The 20,876-nt window shown below is 41.5% G+C and overlaps 1 protein-coding gene across 2 annotated transcripts in view; it reads left to right on the top strand.

Annotated features, from left to right (window-relative positions):
* Positions 1–20,876, top strand: part of LOC126457114 (cleavage stimulation factor subunit 2 tau variant) — a 91,242-nt gene that overhangs the window by 16,595 nt on the left and 53,771 nt on the right. For both annotated transcript variants that reach the window (XM_050093164.1, XM_050093163.1), the window contains exons 3-4: positions 8,540–8,709; positions 19,404–19,657. In XM_050093164.1, coding sequence (XP_049949121.1) covers positions 8,540–8,709; positions 19,404–19,657 — 424 coding nt within the window. The remainder of the gene's footprint in view (positions 1–8,539; positions 8,710–19,403; positions 19,658–20,876) is intronic.

Below are 20,876 nucleotides of genomic sequence, written 5' to 3'. Positions count from 1 at the left end.
GCTCATCACGATTGAATTATATGAAGAATGTAATTCTACACTTTCCCAGTGATTTGTTGACATCGTGAAGTGTTGGGTATTCTCCTGGATGTCAGTGTTGTTATTGCACAACATTTCAACCATGTGACTCATTATCTTCATGTGCTGCCTGAAACTGCTCATTTAGTGAAAAGGGTCCAGTATTGTTTGAGATGTTGAAAGAAGTCTCCTGAGTTGCTGTGATGAATACATTGGCTGTTGGGTAGGTTGATACGCTAGTGTTGCTGACAGTTGGACACAATGGCATGCCTTCTTTGTGTACTTTTGGTAGTCCATATAGTCTAAGTGGAACTTGCACTCTTGTTCATAGTTGTTTAATGACTTTGTCAGGTATTCCAGTTTTCTTCAAAAGAGCTGTGATCCTGTCCACTTTGTCCATAGGGTCACATTCTAAAAATCTGTATGGTGGATCCTCTAGAAATTGACACACTTTCTCATAATGATCACAACCTACTGCAAAATGACTATAGAGTTCCTTTTGTTTGCTGCTGACACCACACTGCTGCTGTCTCCCCATAGCCTCTTAATGCAACCCTCTCATCACTTCAATTTTGGAGTTGGTGTCCTGCTGAGAACCCCGCAGGTCTCCAGGCGAATTTCTTCCTCCATCTTTCCGGGAAGTGTGTTGGCTGCTTAGTCTGTTGTGCTGATGAAACCTGAAGTGAGTGCATTTCTAGGAGTCATAGCAAAGTCGAGACCTCTGCTGAGTACCTTCAAAGTGTTGTCATCAAACTGCTTGCCACTTAGGTTAATCTCAGTCTGAGGACCATTGACCAAGCAGTTTGGTTTCCACCCCCTTAAACCAACCAACCACAGTCCGAATGTTCCCTACCTGCTGCGTTTTATTACTCTTGTGATCAAACTTTGCATGCTGTCACACTGAGGCATTCTTCTAGGCATAATTCATTAGAGACCCACGTGCACTGTTGACCATGTCCGAATCTTCAGCTGCCTTGTATAGATGAAGGTGTAAAAGCCACATCTAGCCTGTGGTGCATATCTCAAATCATCTGTCACAAGTGCCATGCTTGCTCAACATTTTATAACGCCCATCGCTCTAGAGTTAATGTAATGGTTAATCCTGACAAAAATTAGTTCTTCATCTCCATCTTGACGTCCCAGTGGGAAAGAGAGTGAACTCAGCATTGTCCATTTCCTGTGTGAAAGTTTGTCCAGCTTGATATTTCCGTACATTTCCTCCCTGTAGAGTCTCGTAATGTGAATCTTCAGACTCTTCCGGTGATCTGTTGACATCTTGTGGAGTCAGGTATTGTGCCAAATATCAGCATTGTTCTTGCAAGCTATTTTGACAATATGACTCGTTATCTTCATCAGGCACTACCAGAGACTGCTCGGCTAGTGGAACGTGTCCCGTATTGATACCTATGCTATTCCCCCTCCACTGTCACTACCAGGCATTATGCCTGCGGCCCGCATTGTCTAGCATTGTCCTTAGGTGTTCCCTCTTTGATCTGGAGTACCTGTCTGTAGGTCGGCATTCTGTTTTCGATCCGCTACAATTTTAGGTGTTCTCTCTGTGACCCACTAGAAACATTCTTAGGCATTTCTTCTTTGGTCCCATGTGCCAGGCTAGGTGCTGGTATTTCTCCAGTGCAAGCTCCCAGGGTCTACTGACTTGTTACCCAATGGCATGTTGCATAGGTGTGCCATCACCTGTATTTCCGTAGATTCACTTGTAACATTGTCCCAGTATCTGGGCGCTGTTCCAGAACCCTCATTTTATCATAGTTCATGGAATGACTGAGTTCCAGACAGTGCTCAGCAATGGCAGACAAGCACTCTGGACCAAAGTGGGTAATCCTAATGATACCGCTACTGGTAACAGACCACAGATGAAAAACTGGAACCGTTCCACTTGACATACTGTCTCAGATAGCACCTGTTGAAGATACCAGTTCATTTTTTTGAAATATCGTGCAAGAACAATGCTGGTATCCGGCAGAATACCCGACACCTCAAGATGTCATATGTAAGGAATCTTTCACTGGATGGGAACTGATTTAGACTCTTAACTTGTCACATGATATGGTCCCAGGCCCTGATTTGATCCATAATCAGATGGTCCAATGTTACTCAAAAACTCAATCTACTCAGGGTCTTCAAATTTGGCTAGAAGGTGTTTTCACTTCTCTGTGATGAGATAGTCTCATTGTTTCAAGTATGATGCTATGCATGGCTCTGTGCTGAGTGTTACATTATTCCCCATTGCCTTCAATAGGCTAGTGACTTCCATTGGACTACTTTTGCATTTGGTTTAGCTCTCAACCTGTAGCATTGGCTGAAGGCCAGATCCAAGGTACCACCCAAAGGGCATCTGCTTCTACCCTTCCCCTTGGCTTCCAGTTCTTTTCCTTAAAAACACTAGTAATTAATTTCTGCCGTGCCATTGTCTATCCTGATCGTGAACTCTACTTGAGTGTTGTTAGGCAGTTCCGATTTTTTTTGGGAATCTGCTTTAATGAAAAGTTGACAATGCTGCCACATATTTTTCAACATGACTAGCATGTTTACAAAAGCTACATGCTCTATGCTCCATGCCCACACCTTTTGGTGCACAGATCACAGTACTCACCTCTGTATTTACAGTGCCCTGACCTCGTCCCAGTTGGTCTATGGTTGCCAGGTTTCTGGTTCAGTGGCACCTTCAGCTTTGAAATTATTGAAGCCAGTCCATTATTGAGGAGTAAGACTGGCTAAAGATGGCTTCCAGACATGGCTCACAGAAAGTCTTCATGCCGATGGAGGATACTTCTCATCAGTTCCGACAGTACCACCTCTTACTGACTTCCTAATCATCCAACTTATCAGATACTTTTTGCATACAAGGGTCATCAACCGTCTGACATCCATCCATGGATGGGATTACCATTTGGAATGCATCTCGGGGTCCTCTTCGTGGTATGTGCTGTTCGTATTATTCTTCCCCCTCTTTGTCTCTAATATTGGTGGACAACAATGGACAGCTGAACTGGTTCTCTGTTTCTCCATGAAACTAGTTTGTTATTCGCAGCTATAACATTTTAAAGGACTTTGAGGTGGGGGCAGATTGGTTGGGGTTATGGTGTGTCTTGCCACTTGCTGGGTCTTGGGGCTCTTGACACTGTCTTTTGCCAGATGCCTTGGTCATCCCTCTTTTGGTTTATGTTAATTGCTTTTAGATGTGGTTAGCTGCTTTTTCCTGCCTTATTCTATTTTCCATGTTAGGGGTAGCACTTCAATGGATGGCCTCCATTGCATGCAGAGCCCCGAAAATGAAACATGGGTGGATGAAGGAGTGTCCTTGCCTGGTCCTTCTGACCAAATTGGCCAGGTTATTTCTCTCACTTTATTTTATTATTATCAGTTGAATTGATAACCATTACATCTTTAGCTTTTTTACTCTCTGTCGTCGCCCTTAATAAGGATGATGGGGGCTAGGATGCAGGTGGTGTTTCTCCTGCCACAAGTGAGCTCTGGCAGACGCCTCATCTGCTCTGACTTGTCTTGGCCTGACCCATATACTTTTATTTCTCCAGAAATTATTTACCACCCCTGGCATCAATATTGCTTTCAGTGCCTCTGTTTTACCACTCCTATATATTTTCATAATGTATGAATTGAAATTCGCTACTCGCTTCTGTCTGAATGTAGTGGTTAATCTCTGGAACTACCGTAGGGATTTTGATCTCATTTTGATAAGCAGATAAATTGAATCATCAGGAAGGTTTGTATCTATAATTTATAAATATTTCGTGAAAATTGGCTGATCGGTGACAAATTTGAGTTCATCACTGGAGAACAATGGAATTGCCATCTAGCAGTACAGCCACCGCAACTTCAGACAGCAGTGAAGATTAAGCAGAACCCTAGGCAGTGGTTCAGCACATGCCTCAAACCTGAAAGGTCCCAGGATCGAATAACGGTCAGATCACAAAATTTTCAGTGTATTTTAACCTAACATTAAACCTCCCAGTGATTCACCAGAACTGAAATGTGGTTTGGATTCCATGTTAAACAATAGGTCTCTCTTACCAGAACTGAAGCAAATTAAAGTTTGGTGGTTTAGCACTAGGTCTAAAGTTCGGTGTTGATAATTAAGAACTTGCATGATCAAATCCTGGTCACATCATGTAGTTTAGTCTCTGTTTTTTTTTAAACTACCAGTCACCTCTTAATGATGTGGAAATTTGCCACAAATGAAATGTGTAGGTCACCATTTTCTGGTTGGATAAGTGGCCACAGAGATTCAAGTTGCTGAAGTGATGTCCATTTGTAAGACTTGCACTACGATATTGAGCTACATAAAATTATTATTACCAGAATCTGTTCACCTGTACATATATTCTCCTTGTATATATGTTATAAATTAATGAAGGCTAAACTCAGGAACTACTGTGGTGTTTTTGATAATATTTTCATTAATAGATGCACTGATTCATGAGGAAGGTTTGTGTACATGATTTATAAATATTTGGTGCATATTAGCTGAACTATGACGACTCACAGTCCCCCACAGTGTGTGTTTTTTCCTTCCTATCTGTGTGTGAAGACTACTCTCAGGAACTACTGTAAGGATTTTAATACTCACTGTGCACTGGTGCCTCTAGGCAAATTATTCAGCGATAGGTACGCAGTGCTACCTCTGTGAGGCCAAGGTGGGTTGCTAGTACTTCCATAATTTGATCAAATTTTTACCAGATATCATAACTGCAGATAAACTGCCTCATGGCTGAAGAGTGATGATCTCGCTGTTTAGTCCCTTAACTCCAACCAGCCAACGACTTTGTGATTCACTGGAGCACCTACTTAGGGACCTCAATACCAATTACCAAGCCATCGTGTAACAGAGAACCCTCATCCCAGAAATCTCTGCACCAGGCAGGCCTTGGACTGCAGTTTCCAGGGCTGCCCAATCTTCCAGTTGTACCCCCACGGTGGATAACCTTTTGCAAGATTTCTGACTCTCTGAAGGAATTAAGGAGAAGGAAAAGGAAGCTTGGGGGAAGGCTGCTTTTGTGACCCTTGAGCTTCAGATTCCCCTTCCCCTCCACCCCCACCCCCCCTCTTTCGCATGGTGATGTTCCATCCTGATGAATTACAATATCATCCTGAAGCATGACCTGTCCTCTTGGCCCCTTCACATATAATCAAGGTGCACTTTAATGTGATGATTCAGTGGAACAGAAACGGATATTACTGTCATCCTCCTAAACTGCAAGGACTAATATCTTCCTGTTGTGTGACCTGTATTGCTCTCCATATAACAATGCTCCAACCCTTTAAGATTGCCGTATCTTCTTCTTGAACTGCATTGACCCCTGCAGTGTTTCTGGAGGGATGTGTATGTCGATTTACAAAGATGTTGTCAGTGATTGCATTACCATGCTTACCACACTAGAAGTGAAAGCAGTGCAAGTGTGAGTCAGCCCAGCGATTACCGTTTGCAATGTTTATTTGCCCCCGGGCAGGGCACTTACATACCATCTTAGTAAGAAATCTCTCACCCCTCCTTTTCTCGTACTTGAGATTTCAGTATGTACCCCCTGTTGGGGACTACCACGTCTTCTGACTGACCATCTTTTCTGATCTTTATCTGTCTCCCCTCAATGATTTTATCCCTGCCCAATTTAGTGCCACAAGTAGCACCTTTTTGGTTATCGACTTTATGATCTCTTCCCCCAGTCATGTGGCTTTGTTACAGTGTCACTAATCTTCGCCACTCTGATGGCATTTCAGTAATTCTTCCACTTCTTTGTCACCACCGCCAGACAAGTTGCTGTGTTGAGCTCTGAAGGACTAAATGGTGATTGTATAATTGTGCTATCACCTTCGTTCCCCTCTACATCAGATTGTATCCATGTGGAGGATGTAAAGTGCCATCTCCCCCCCTTTCCATCTGGACCTCTGCCCAACTCCAGCTGCACCTAGCTGCCCCGCCCTCTCATCATCACGTCTCTATATGCTCCCACCGACAGCACTTTATTGTCCTCACCCATACCATGCTCTCCTCCCCCTCCCGGCCCTAGCCTCCTCCTTACTCCCTCCATATCCCAACCACCCCTTCTTCCATCATGCGCAGTTGCTCGCAGTCTGGCCCAGACAGCCAGATACAATGGTCTTGTGTGTGTGTGTGTGTGTGTGTGTGTGTGTGTGTGTGTGTGTGTGTTTTAGAGAAATGCCTTGAGGCCAAAAGCTTGTGTGTTTCATAGTCTGTTTGTTCTGCCTGTCTGCAACTCAACATCTCCTCTGTATGGTGAGTAGATCTGTCCTTTTCATAATATTGTCATTATTCCATTCTAGATTTTTCATTGTTTGTGTTAAAACTTAATTTGTAATATATTCTAATCACAGAGGAACAGGCATCACCCAATTATATTTACTCTTTAGATGCTTTGGAGCCACAAATGATGTACCCAAATGTATGCAAATTCTGTACACTTGTAGCTAAAACACAGCAGGCAGTTCTGAATCATGAAACAGCAATGGAAAATGAAGTAACATACCAGCGTAGGCTTCAGAGTCCAGTGTCCAATTCAGCAAAATTTTTCTGAGTGTATGAGCTTGTCATGATGTGGTGAAACTACACATTTTTTCTTGCAGTTACTACACGTATGTGAGGGCAAGTCTCAGGAACTATTGTGGGGGTTTTGATACAGATTTAATTAACAGATATAATGATTAATGACAGAGGATTTTGTGTATAATTTATTACAACTATGGCAGACAAGTTGTCTGGTCATAGACATTTAGTGCAGGTTGTCTACGACCCGGGACAATCGGGAGATCCGGGAAAAACCCGGGAATTTTTTCATCCGGTAGAAAACCGTGAAAAACCCGGGAATCTTTTTGAGTTCCAGGAATTTTTCATTGTTTTAGTTTTCAGTTAAATGTTTGTGATTTTGACTGGTAAGAACCAATACTCTAACAAAAAAATTTACTATATCCCACTTCTGCAGAAAAATACTGCAGCAACAAAACTTGAACGAGATAAAAAAAATGAAAATAAAACTTAAGTCGCAAAGAAAATGCGCCATATGCAACAACAAATACAGTGCTTATACAAGCGTCTGCCAACAGCAAAGTGTGTCAAAGGCTTTAGGAAGACTGTGCAGTGCCTCTTAACAACAAATTGCCTCCAATGAGCGTGACGTGACAGTTTTTTACATTAGATTCGTTTTAATGCAAGATCTTTTAATGTTTCACACGTACAAACATGTGGGCTTCCTGTGTCATCGTAGCTGCGCAAGTGCAGTGACACCTGTTATATGGCGCTCTCTGGCAACTGCTGAAACGTACCTTTCTAACAGGTCACGGAAAAATATTGCGAATATTGCTTTGAAAAGCGATACTTTCAAAGTAAATTTCCTTTTATGTAAGATAAACTATGTGAGAGAGTGTATGACGAATCTCTTAAATCACAGAGCGTTTGACTCTCATTTAAAAATCAACTCTTTGGGGACGACCATATGAAGAATTTCGAGCCTAGAAGATCAGACATTTACGTCGTCATTAAAAAAATTTATTGGCACATTTACGTGATGTATGACGCGCAAAAAAGATCAACAATATATGTGGAAGCTTAGTTTCTCTTGCAGCTTATTAATCTTAGAGACCAATATTATATGTGATAGCTTTGCTTTTCTTGTAGCAACTATTGTACATTAATTTAACCCATTAATTTTTCTTATTTGTGTGTTTGCACTACTTAAGGGTGATCTGACTACATGACACGTCAAATGCTGTCATCAGCTGGCGAGATCTGGTGAGATGAACTGTGACTGGCTTACAAAAGTGCATCGCAATCTCTATTTTAATGCTTCGGAAAGTAACTTGCGGTGTTTGGTGGAATTCCAATTTATACGTTCGTAACACGGAAATATGCAGTGTATATGTTGCTGCACATCAAAGATCTTTCCAAAACGTGTTTTTTTCCCGTGTTTCATTTTCTAAAGTGCCGGGAAATTCTACGCTGGTGTATAAAACCATAAACGGATTGATAAGTGCCAAGAAAAAGTATACTGTCACTTAACACGGAAAAAGTGTATTTTCACCTGGGAGAAAGTGTATTTTCAACCGGGAAATCCGGGAATTATTTTTCCTTGTCCATGTAGACAAGATGTGAAGATGAAGATGAGATAGGTTAGCAGTCAACATGCAAATTAGGGAATAATTTTAATATCGGGCAGTAAACATAGCGCTACGTAGGTCTCCGTGAATTTGTGTTCTATATTATCAAAGAAATTTAATGCATCGTAACTCTTCAGAAGAATCTACAATATACTTTTGAGATACTTGGAGAAAAGAAAAATATTTTTGTTTTACTGCAGATTAATGAGTGTGTTGGCTACTGGAATAAACATCTGAACAGTTAGCAACGCAAGAAGGTACTGTGTAAGTTCATATCTGAGTTGAAGGTCAATTTTTGTTTTGTTTTAATGGTAAACGGTGGGCGATAACTTCATGCTGTGAGATCATCTGTTACAAACAATTCCATTTCCAGGTTAGTTTATGATCGTGAGACCGGTAAACCAAAAGGTTATGGATTTTGTGAATATAAAGATCAAGAGACTGCTCTTTCTGCAATGCGAAATTTAAATGGCTATGAAATAGGTGGACGTACTCTGCGTGTTGACAATGCCTGCACAGAGAAGTCACGTATGGAGATGCAGAGTAAGTAGCCACACCATATCTTAATTATTATAATTATTTTATGTATAAGTGATTTCAATAGCTAAAGTCTTTCATTATGAATAATTATTTTTGAAAACATAAAGTAACTTTTAATTAATTTTCAATCTAAATCAGTACTTGATAAATGTATAAAATGTAGAAAATATTTTCTAAGTGACAACAATCTGGTACACTGGCTGTTTTCAGTTGTATTACAAGATTAACCTGCAAATGTTTAATTTGTGTTAGGTGTTTGGTGTTATTCTCAAATTGTTGGACTCTTATCCAGGCACCAATTAATTAGTACTGTTAATTTTCTCATTTGTTATTTGTACTTCGATGCTACGAATATGAATAGTGGCACAGTTCTCTAATGTAAATGGTTATGTTGACACCAGTACCTGCCTGCTATTGTCCAGGTTGCAGCTGTTTCCGATTTCTTTATTTAGTTTTATGTCATCCACATATACGAAGAGCAAAATAAAACTGGTCCAGAAAGTATTTCATGCTTTGTAAGGTAGGCAGGCCAGCTTACATCAACTTCACCCAGGGCATGAAGTATTTTACAGGCCAGTTTTATTTTGCCAACTCTGTGTAGTGGTCACCCCTCAGGTCAGAATTTTTAGTGGGTTTGGAGGCTGAGCAGGTGACATGGTGACACTGCAGGTGCAGGAGGCCGAGGTCAGGAGCTGCTGTGCATGGTGTTGTATGCCCTAAAGCACCAGTGAAACAGCGTTGTCTGCCCTAAAGCACCAGTGAAACAGCGTTGTCTGGAAACATATTTCTTGCTTGTGATTTTATAGTAGGAGTTGTCATCTTTGGCATGTTGGAAGGCATGTCAAATCGCACACTTGAGTGCAGCAAGGAATGTGGACACATTGCTTTGACGATCGTGGCCACGGTGGTCAGGATCTGACGGCAGTGTCCTGCAGATAGCCGGAATGGGAGTCTGTAGGCACGAGCCTACTGTAGCTTGTCAGCAGCTTGTGCAACTCACCTCAGCGCTCTCAGAGATGGACCTTCACCTAAGCAGGTGCCAATAGCATATCACAGACAGCGGGTGTGATTAAAGCAGAAGTCTCGGACCCAAATGGCAGCACAACATACAGCCAGGGAGGCACTAATTGGGTGCCTTGCCCAACATGTAAAAAACGGTAGCTTACAGTCACTCGATATGGTCCTTCATGAAGGAAGGCTGAGGCTCGTACGCATCTTCTGTCAGTGATGGTGTTGACGAAACAGCAGTGGCAGCTAAGTTTCACTACAACCGACTGGCCGCAGTCTCGGAGGCGAAGTCTTCTCTCAGCAGCAGGCAACACCACATGATTCAGCAACCAATTTATTCTGTAACTAATGAGACCATCATTGCATCAGAATTGGACACGCAGATGGGATGACCGGATACTGACCCTGAAATGGGAGTATTTAAGTTGGACATAACATCATTGTGGCTGGCGATGCAGTCATTCACCCTCATTATCTGGAGGTGTCTGCACTCTTGGCCCCATTGTGGTGTCTCAGTTATTGTCAGTTTTGATGCCTTCGCAGTCAGTGCTAAGACACTATGGAGAAGCTGAGCTTGGATTTTACTTGCTGTGGCTCAGTCTTGCAAGAATCACAGAATGACGCATCAAATGCTGTCAGATTGTGCCATTCGTACTCCTTGATTACTGCTCAGCTTGGTGTGAAAATGTATTTTGAGTGGCACCCAGCCTTCTGCAACAATGGCACTCTTTGCATGTCCGAGATACTGCTTCTGATGCACGGTATGAGCCAGATATGATTCTGTGTCATCTGTGCCAGGTAGTATTTTCAAAAATTTATATTTGCACCCAGGGATTGGATCTACTGTTCAACAATCCTCTCATCTCCAAACATTCATCAGGAATTTTACACTGGCATCATCCTAGAACAACTTCATTTTGCATAAATTACATTGACACTGGTTTATACAGTATAATCTCGGTTAACATCTTACAAGAGTGAGTTACGTTACTTTTTTCCACATAAATATATGTTTTATCTCTAATATGACCGATATCTTTCTTGTTCTACTTGCTATAATTTAATTCTATATATTGGCACAGTTTGTTGCAATTCCTACTTCTTAGTTACGGCATCAAGCCTTTCTGTGGGGATCTGGTGCAGAGATAGGTCAAGAGGATAGGCAGTCTTGCGTCTCAAGTGTAGGTGGAATACACAAGTTCTTCTAAAAAAGCATGGCTATGCTAGTAGAAGAAACACTTATAGTGGTGATATTCTGATGTTATATTTCCTGGAAATGTTGGATATGTTTGAAAGTCTGTTCCGTAGTAATACACCCTTTTTAGGAGGCAGTTAGTCCATCGATCAAGTGTAAGAGTTCTGGACTCAAATGTTCTGTTTTGGATAGACAGGATATTCAAAAGTTTTTTTGCCTATTATAACATGATCATGGTCATACTGATAATAGTTACAGGTAACAGATAGTTGAGCTTATGCTACATTGTAAGTCATGCCATTGATCAAGATACCATAATCTTGAAGTTCCATCCATTTCATGGCCCTAGATTTTCCATTCTCGTAACAGTTGATGATCACGATCTGTGACATAAAGACTGAGTAAATCCAGTGGGTATCTAGTTTCTGAAAATGTGGTTGAGGCTCGAGCACTTCCCTGTGACATTGTATTGTGTCAGGTTCACCTCTTAACAACTGAGCTTTGCACAACCATGCATCATTTTGGACTATAATGGTCAGACAAATGGTAACACTTCCTGTTCTGCTCTCTTGCAACTCCTGTGTCATAAGAGCATGTGCATCTCCTTGTTCCAATATCACTTCCTTCATCTGTAGTCATGGTTTTCCATTACATCGGGTATGCAGTGTTGGGTTATGGGTAATGCATCCCATGCAATGGTTCCATAGCACACTGGTTGCTATCCTACAAATGACCCACTTTGTTACATAAAGCAGAATTATTGACGGTATGCTTGTGGCTGCGGTTAATACATGTCCTATCTATATCCCCTTCATCCAAAATACACAATATGGCGATCATGAAGCCCTTTGCTAGACTTTAATTGTTCTTATCAAAATCATCGAGTGTAACTGGAACTGTACATTCACCATTCACATTACTTTTGCATGCTACTGTTCTGGTCACAAAACAGTGCATTGCGCCCTAACTTACAAGTGGCTCAACCACACACATCATCTCTTGTGGTAATTCTGTACCTGCAAAGACCTAAACTAATTCCCGTGTCCCTGACAGTACATTATCATGGGAACCCATCTGTAGTGTGCATATAATCAGTGCAGTTGGCAATAGCTTCATGATTGGTGCTCCTTGCAACATTGCCTCGCTTGCAGTGGTATCACCCAGCACAAACAGTCTCTTGAAGCTCTACTGTATACCATGAAAGATCAATTTTAGTATGATGTTTAGTGAGGAAATCAAGTGTGATAATTGCAGAATACACTTCACCAACCTGTATCAACACATCTATATGTTTGGGAAAAGTCTTAGCCCCAATGCTAAACTTGACCAGTGTTGTACCCAGTGAACTTACTTCATTATTGCCAACTTAACATAACCCGTAACGTGGAGACCCGAGTCTCTTTCTATCCAAGAGATCTCGTGCAATAATCAATAAATGTACTCCAATATCTACCAGAAACCTATGTTTCCTGGCACCAAGACAACTCCCCCCCCATGAACCATGGACCTTGCCGTTGGTGGGGAGGCTTGCGTGCCTCAGCGATACACATAGCCGTACTGTAGGTGCAACCACAACGGAGGGGTAACTGTTGAGAGGCCAGACAAATGTGTGGTTCCTGATGAACCATGGCCCTTGCCGTTCGTGGGGAGGCTTGCGTGCCTCAGCGATACAGATAGCCGTACCGTAGGTGCAACCACAACGGAGGGGTAACTGTTGAGAGGCCAGACAAATGTGTGGTTCCTGAAGAGGGGCAGCAGCCTTTTCAGTAGTTGCAGGGGCAACAGTCTGGATGATTGATTGATCTGGCCTCGTAACACTAACCAAAACGGCCTTGCTGTGCTGGTACTGCGAACGGTTGAAAGCAAGGGGAAACTACAGCCGTAATTTTTCCTGAGGGTATGCAGCTATACTGTATAGTTAATGATGATGGCGTCCTCTTGGGTAAAATATTCCATATTCCGGAGGTAAAATTGTCCCCCATTCGGATCTCCGGGCGGGGACTGCTCTAGAGGACGTCATTATCAGGAGAAAGAAAACTAGCGTTCTACAGATCGGAGCGTGGAGTGTCAGATCCCTTAATCGGGCAGGTAGGTTAGAAAATTTAAAAAGGGGAATTGGATAGGTTAAAATTAGATATAGTGGGAATTAGTGAAGTTCGGGGCAGGAGGAATAAGACTTTTGGTCAGGCGAATACAGGGTTATAAATACAAAGTCAAATAGGGATAATGCAGGAGTAGGTTTAATAATGAATAAAAAAATAGGAATGCAGGTAAGCTACTACAAACAGCATAGTGAACGCATTATTGTGGCCAAGATAGACACGAAGCCCATGCCTACTACAGTAGTACAAGTTTATATGGCGACTAGCTCTGCAGATGACGAAGAAATTGAAGAAATGTATGATGAAATAAAAGAAATTATTCAGATAGTGAAGGGAGACAAAAATTTAATAGTCATGGGTGACTGTAATTCGGTAGTAGGAAAAGGGAGAGAAGGAAACGTAGTAGGTGAATATGGATTGGGGGTAAGAAATGAAAGAGGAAGCCGCCTTGTAGAATTTTGCACAGAGCACAACTTAATCATAGTTAACACTTGGTTCAAGAATCATAAAAGAAGGTTGTATACATGGAAGAATCCTGGAGATACTAAAAGGTTTCAGATAGGTTATATAATGGTAAGGCAGAGATTTAGGAACCGGATTTTAAATTGTAAGACATTTCCAGGGGCAGATGTGGACTCTGACCACAATCTATTGGTTATGAACTGTAGATTAAAACTGAAGAAATTGCAAAAAGGTGGGAATTTAAGGAGATGGGACCTGGATAAACTGACTAAGCCAGAGGTTGTACAGAGTTTCAGGGAGAGCGTAAGGGAACAATTGACAGGAATGGGGGAAAGAAATACAGTAGAAGAAGAATGGGTAGCTTTGAGGGATGAGGTAGTGAAGGCAGCAGAGGATCAGGTAGGTAAAAAGACGAGGGCTAGTAGAAATCCTTAGGTAACAGAAGAAATATTGAATTTAATTGATGAAAGGAGAAAATATAAAAATGCAGTAAATGAAGCAGGCGAAAAGGAATACAAACGTCTCAAAAATGAGATCGACAGGAAGTGCAAAATGACTAAGCAGGGATGACTATAGGACAAATGTAAGGGTGTAGAGGCTTATCTCACTAGGGGTAAGATAGATACTGCCTACAGGAAAATTAAAGAGACCTTTGGAGAAAAGAGAACCACTTGTATGAATATCAAGAGCTCAGATGGAAACCCAGTTCTAAGCAAAGAAGGGAAAGCAGAAAGGTGGAAGGAGTATATAGAGGGTCGATACAAGGGCGATGTATTTGAGGACAATATTATGGAAATGGAAGAGAATGTAGATGAAGATGAAATGGGAGATATGATACTGCGTGAAGAGTTTGACAGAGCACTGAAAGACCTGAGTCGAAACACGGCCCCGGGAGTAGATAACATTCCATTAGAACTACTGACAGCCTTGGGAGTGCCAGTCCTGACAATACTCTACCGTCTGTTGAGCAAGGTGTATGAGACGGGCGAAATACCCTCAGACTTCAAGAAGAATATAATAATTCCAAAGCAGGTGTTAACAGATGTGAAAATTACCGAACTATCAGTTTAATAAGTCACGGCTGCAAAATACTAATGCCAATTCTTTACAGACGAATGGAAAAACTATTTGAAGCCAACCTGGGGGAAGATCAGTTTGGATTCCGTAAAAATACTGGAACACGTGAGGCAATACTGACCCTACGACTTATCTTGGAAGCTAGACTAAGGAAAGGCAAACCTACGTTTCTAGCATTTGTAGACTTAGATAAAGCTTTTGACAATGTTGACTGGAATACTCTCTTTCAGATTCTGAAGGTGGCAGGGGTAAAATACAGGGAGCGAAAGGCTATTTACAATTTGTACAGAAACCAGATGGCAGTTATAAGAGTTGAGGGGCATGAAATGGAAGCAGTGGTTGGGAAGGGAGTGAGATAAGGTTGTAGCCTCTCCCCTATGTTATTCAATCTGTATATGAGCAAGCATTGAAGGAAACAAAAGAAAAAATTGGAGTAGCTATTAAAATCCATAGAGAAGAAATAAAAACCTTGAGGTTCGCTGATGACATTGTGATTCTATCAGAGACAGCAAAGGACTTGGAAGAGCAGTTGAACGGAATGGATAGCGTCTTGAAAGGAGGGTATAAGATGAACATCAACAAAAGCAAAACGAGGATAATGGAATGTAGTCGAATTAAGTCGGGTGATGCTGAGGGAATTAGATTAGGAAATGAGACACTTAAAGTAGTAAAGGAGTTCTGCTATTTGGGGAGCAAAATAACTGATGATGGTCGAAGTAGAGAGGATATAAAATGTAGACTGGCAATGGCAAGGAAAGCGTTTCTGAAGAAAAGAAATTTGTTAACATCGAATATAGATTTAAGTGTCAGGAAGTCATTCTGAAAGTATTTGTATGGAGTGTAGCCATGTATGTAAGTGAAACGTGGATGATAAATAGTTTGGAAAGGAAGAGAATAGAAGCTTTCGAACGTGGTGCTACAGAAGAATGCTGAAGATTGGATGGGTAGGTCACGTAACTAATGAGGACGTATTGAATAGGATTGGGGAGAGGAGAAGTTTGTGGCACAACTTGACTAGAAGAAGGGATCGATTGGTAGGACATGTTCTGAGGCATCAAGGGATCACCAATTTAGCATTGGAGGGCAGCGTGGAGGGTAAAAATTGTAGAGGGAGACCAAGAGATGAATACACCAAGCAGATTCAGAAGGATGTAGGTTGCAGTAGGTAATGGGAGATGGAGAAGCTTGCACAGGATAGAGTAGCATGGAGAGCTGCATCAAACCAGTCTCAGGACTGAAGACCACAACAACAACAAGACAACTCCACAAGCAGCGTTCCATCTCTGCATCTGCATGTCCAGTACTACACTTTATTGGAAACATTTTCTGGTGGCTGACACCTTCCCATTCACATTTATTGAAGATATTTGCTGATACTGATTTTCCCGTTTTTTACTCTTACATTCTCATGCTTTGTGAGCTACTCGTCTGCACTCTTAGCATTCCAGCTGATGACAGTGTTGGAAATGGTCCTCATGCCTACATCTGTGTTATTTCATTATTGAAGAAAACACCTGGTGGTTGCCACAGTCTGTAGTTGCTATATCTGTCTCTTCCAACTGTGTGGAGATCCTGAGAACTGCGGCCAAATCAGAAGGGTTCTCCATCCTAATCTGCACACAGCATTTAAGTGGGGAATGCCATGCAAAAATACATAGAGATCCTTATTCTTATTACTCATTCTATGTTAGCACGTACATTTGGATGTTGATCTTTTGCATCCTACCTGAGAATGGTTCAATGGACTCGTTATTCTCACTAAAGAAGCAAGTACTGATCTGCCTCCTATTCTGCTGTCGTATTCCCTTCCCCCCTCCTCCCTCTTTGCAGGTAACTGTTCGAATGTTTGCACATCTCGTTAAGTCTCATGGTAAGTAACATATGCCTTACCCTCTCCTATAAACCACAGATTGGTCATAAAAAGGCAAATTTCATCAGACCAACTGCCCAATGTGGCAGACATCATCGAGGAATATGCTTATGTCTTCTTGTTGCCTTGGCGAAAAAGGTGTTCTCAAATTTGGTTTTGCAGGATTGATAGGAGAATGTACACACGGTATAGTCTTAACTTCTCCAAGTTGTCCTAGTACCTAGTGCTTCTCAGCACACAGTACCTCTCCATGGCCCTTGCAACGTGCTACTTCCCCAGCTTTCTGTTAAAGTGCTTCTTGTAACCTAATGATGTGCTCCATCATAGCATCAACAGAACCCCTATTACTAGCACTTTGTGTTTCTGCTAGCATCTTACATATTCTGTTGTTGTCCATACAATAAAGAAATATACAATACAAAAGGAAATGAGCACTAGGTTCACACTACAGAGTACACGGTACACAAAAAGCTACTCAAGTCATTGTGGCATATCATAGCCCATATACATTCAGTACACTCTCATGTCAAAAGATCCCAACATTGACAAATGAAACATATGGCTAGTACAACTGTCGTACACGACAACTTGTACCTAGAAAGACTGCAAAGTGTGCACCTGACAGATGTTAAATATAGCTCCCGACAATTATCCTTAAAACTAGTCAGGTCAGGAGGTTTACTCTGCTGTACAAAAGTTCCCCTTAGATTAAAATAAACGTCCGTACAATCGACCGAGGCCAGTGAATTACATAATGAAAACAGCCAGTTACAAGGTAAACAGTCAGTTACAAAGTTAAAAACATGCTTCTTCACTCACTGCCCTGCATTGTGTGAATCATTGGCTGCAAGACGATCGCTGCTGCTGCAGGGATGACAGTAACACGAGAAACTGGTGTTGCTCGTAGTGGTATCAATTGTAGTTTAGGCAACGTGAGGCCCACTTGTGGCCACCAGTTGTCGTCATGATTAGCCACCTGATACCATTGGCACGGTGCCCACTACTGATCGCCAGTTGTAGCGGTGTCGACATGAGGCCCACTTTTGACCACCAGTTGCAGCAGTCGCTTCTCAGATCAGGGTTTTTAGTGGGTGTGGAGACTGAGCATGTCAGGTGGTGACGCTGAAGGTGCAGAAAGCTGAGCTTGGGGGCTGGTGTGAGTGGCTATCATACACCCTAAGCTCCTAGTGAAACAGCATCATTTGGAAACATGTTCATTCTGTGTGATTGTACAGTAGGGGGTTATCTTCTCTAGCACAATGGAGTGTGTGCTGAATTACACACTCAAGTGCAGCAAGGAATGTGAGTACAGTGCTTTGTCCAGTTGCGGCCATGGTGTAGGTCAGGACCTAACAGTGATGTACAGATAACCAGAATAGGAATCTGTAGGCATGAGCCTACTGTGGCTCACCAGTAGTTAGTGTGGCCCACCCCACCACTCTCGAAGACAGTCATCCACTTTAACAGGTGCCTACAGCATACCACAGGTGGCAGATGTCATGAAAGTGGAAGTCCAGGAAAGTGGAAGTCCAGGACCCATATCAGCAACACATTGTACAGCCATGTAGGGAGTACTTGGGTGTCTCGCCCAACAGCTAGAAAGAGGTAGATTGCAGTCATTTGGTACAGCCCTTCACAATGGAAAGGCCAGGCTAGTCCTCATTTTCTATTAATGACCGGTGGTGGCCAAACAGCAGTGGGAGCTTGCAGTGGCTAAGTTCAGCTACAGCTCGCGCCGCTGTCTTGCAGGCAAAGTCTTCTCTAAGCAGCACACAAGTACAATAAATGTGTAACTCAGATTTTATCATCAGTTTTAATTTTTCAATATCACTTTTCTTTCATGTACAAGATTTTCATCAGTTTCTGACAAATTGGGATATGACTTCATGAACTGTACATTAGAGGGTGCCTTCAAGCTAAAAGTGGATTTTCTTAAAATTTAGAATTTTACCATAACTTCCATATTAATTTCTGTTGTCCATGTAGCAGGTATCAATTCAGTCTCTCTGCAAGCAAAATTTCCTAGGCAAGGTTTAGCCGGTAGGTAAAGCGGTAAGAGATGCACCTGCTCAGTAATTCTCTCTTCCTCTAGATGTTGTTTGTAGGACACTACCGAGGAGAGAGATTGTCTTATCTCTGTTTCCTGCTGTGTATCGAGACTTTTATAAAGGTCGAACGACATAGGTCTCTGTTGCTGGTTTCTTCATTAAATTGTGTTGTGAGAGAGTAATTTTCCTTTGTGATCCCATAAATAGCTGAGTAGCAAGTGTCCGCTAAAGTGGTAGCATCAAGACTAATTGTTTTTATAGGTCAGCCAGTACCCAAGACATTATTTGTAGGTCTCTAAACTGCAATAATTCATTCTCTGGGTACAATTATTCCCACTGTAAACTGCCCACCTCCTCAGTTTATTCCTCTAGTCATGCAATTTTCTTCATACACAGATTCACATTTTGTGGGGTGTTACTCTCCATAACACACAGGTGGTCTTGAACCTTGCATCTTCAGAGAGAAAAGTTTTGCATGTCTCCTCATGTTCCAGGAGTTGTGAAGGCCAGTGTCAGAACACTCCAAAATTCTCCGCTGCATATTATTATTACTATTACTATTACTGTTTCTCCAAGGAATACCAAGAACCGGAAGACAGCTGATGAGAACTGACTTTGCTTTGATTTTAGCTCTGATTTTCTCAATTTATTTTCATAACTTTCCCCTTTAATTTTCTTTTAGTTTAAATATTTCTTGCATTTCTTTCACAATATGTAATCGTGCCTATAATTTGCTATTAATTAAAAAAAAAACATTCTGGTCTAATCCCTGTCATACTCAATTTTTGTTTCATTAGAAGTACATTTCTGTTTTTGCTGTTACCACTACCACCACCATTACTACTACCTCCACTAATACTCTTAGTCCTACTCCTAGTCCTACTGCCACCACCACTGCTGCTGCTTATTGGAGTAACAAACTATTGGTTTGTCAGGTCTGTTACAGGGCCCTGTTGTGGAGAATCCATATGGAGAAGCAGTACAGTCAGATAAGGCCCCTGAGGCAATAAGCAAAGCTGTTGCATCTTTACCACCAGAGCAAATGTTTGAACTGATGAAACAGATGAAACTTTGTGTTCAGAATAATCCAACAGAGGCTCGCGCAATGCTGTTACAGAATCCACAACTAGCTTACGCTCTTCTCCAAGCCCAAGTGGTGATGCGCATTCTGGATCCTCACACAGCAGTTGTGAGTAAACTGTGTTTTGTTTTGTGCAAGTTACTTTATGATTACTGATTTTACTTACTCTGATGCATTTTCCTTCATCTTTGCCTTCCTTCCTCCTGATGCGTGGTGTAGCCCTATTAGTGCCTGCACCCCAAGTTTTTCAGTGTTCCACTAACAATCCTTCCTGTGTGCTTAGAGTAATATTGGAGTAATACTGTCTAGTTTTGTATGTGTCTACCAGCAGCACTGGGGCTGCATCTCCTGAAGGTAAGTACTAATCAGCTCGTCTTCTCTTTGTGGATTTAACTTTTTTTTGAAAAAGGAATATTGTGTTTTGCACAGTAAAATTAATCAATCAGTAATATAAATGTATAAATGACGCCAACAGATAATGTGATGATTACCTATTAATTCTAAATACTTTAATGATCAAATCATAAAAATACTAACTGTGCTAAGTAGAATTGTCTAACTTATCAATAGTATGATACATCAAAGTGGAAGCAAAAATTAATAACAGTACCTAGTCAAAACAGAATCTGCTTGAGCAGGCCTGAGGAATGCAGAATCAGTAGCTTTTTAACTTTTTTAATTCATAAACTCGGTGCCGAATACAGGAAATTGGGATAAGAAAATGTAAAATACAAGCACACAGTACAAAAAATTAGTCACCCTCAGAAAACATAATCCTAATACTATGTAACACCACCCCTAGCGTTGATAATGACATCAGCTAAGCAGAAAATTGTGTCCAAGTTGTTTCAGGTATGCCATATGTAGCTGATACCACTAATTGAGTATTACATCCTGTAGAGCAACACAGTTGTGGGAATGTTGATTGCAATGTTTTATTCCCTCTCCTAAAAAGTCCAGCCATTTTCTAAGGAATTATGGTGGGATGATTTAGCAGGTCAGTTGAAATACTATATGGTGCCTGAATGGTCATAAAACCAGAAATGCATACCTACAGTCGTGTAAACAGTTTACTCTCAATTTGGAAGATGAGAGTGCCCACAGCATACTCATCATGAAGATGTAGAAGAAAGAGCAACAATTGGCCACTGAAAATGTTCACAGTAACCTAAATGAGTGGGCCCAAGTCGTGGTATGAAAAGCACCACCAAAGCATCAGGAAACCACCTCCAGCCTGAAGTACACTCTCCAAAGCCTGCAAGTTTAGCATCTCTTTGGAGCATCAGTACTCTTGTGGTTTTGCAATGTTTTGAAAATAAGCCGAATT

The sequence above is a fragment of the Schistocerca serialis genome, chromosome 2, assembly GCF_023864345.2.
Source record: "Schistocerca serialis cubense isolate TAMUIC-IGC-003099 chromosome 2, iqSchSeri2.2, whole genome shotgun sequence".
Taxonomy (NCBI): domain Eukaryota; kingdom Metazoa; phylum Arthropoda; class Insecta; order Orthoptera; family Acrididae; genus Schistocerca; species Schistocerca serialis.
The sequence above is the reverse complement of the archived record's forward strand: the minus strand, read 5'-3'. Positions and strand labels throughout refer to the sequence as shown.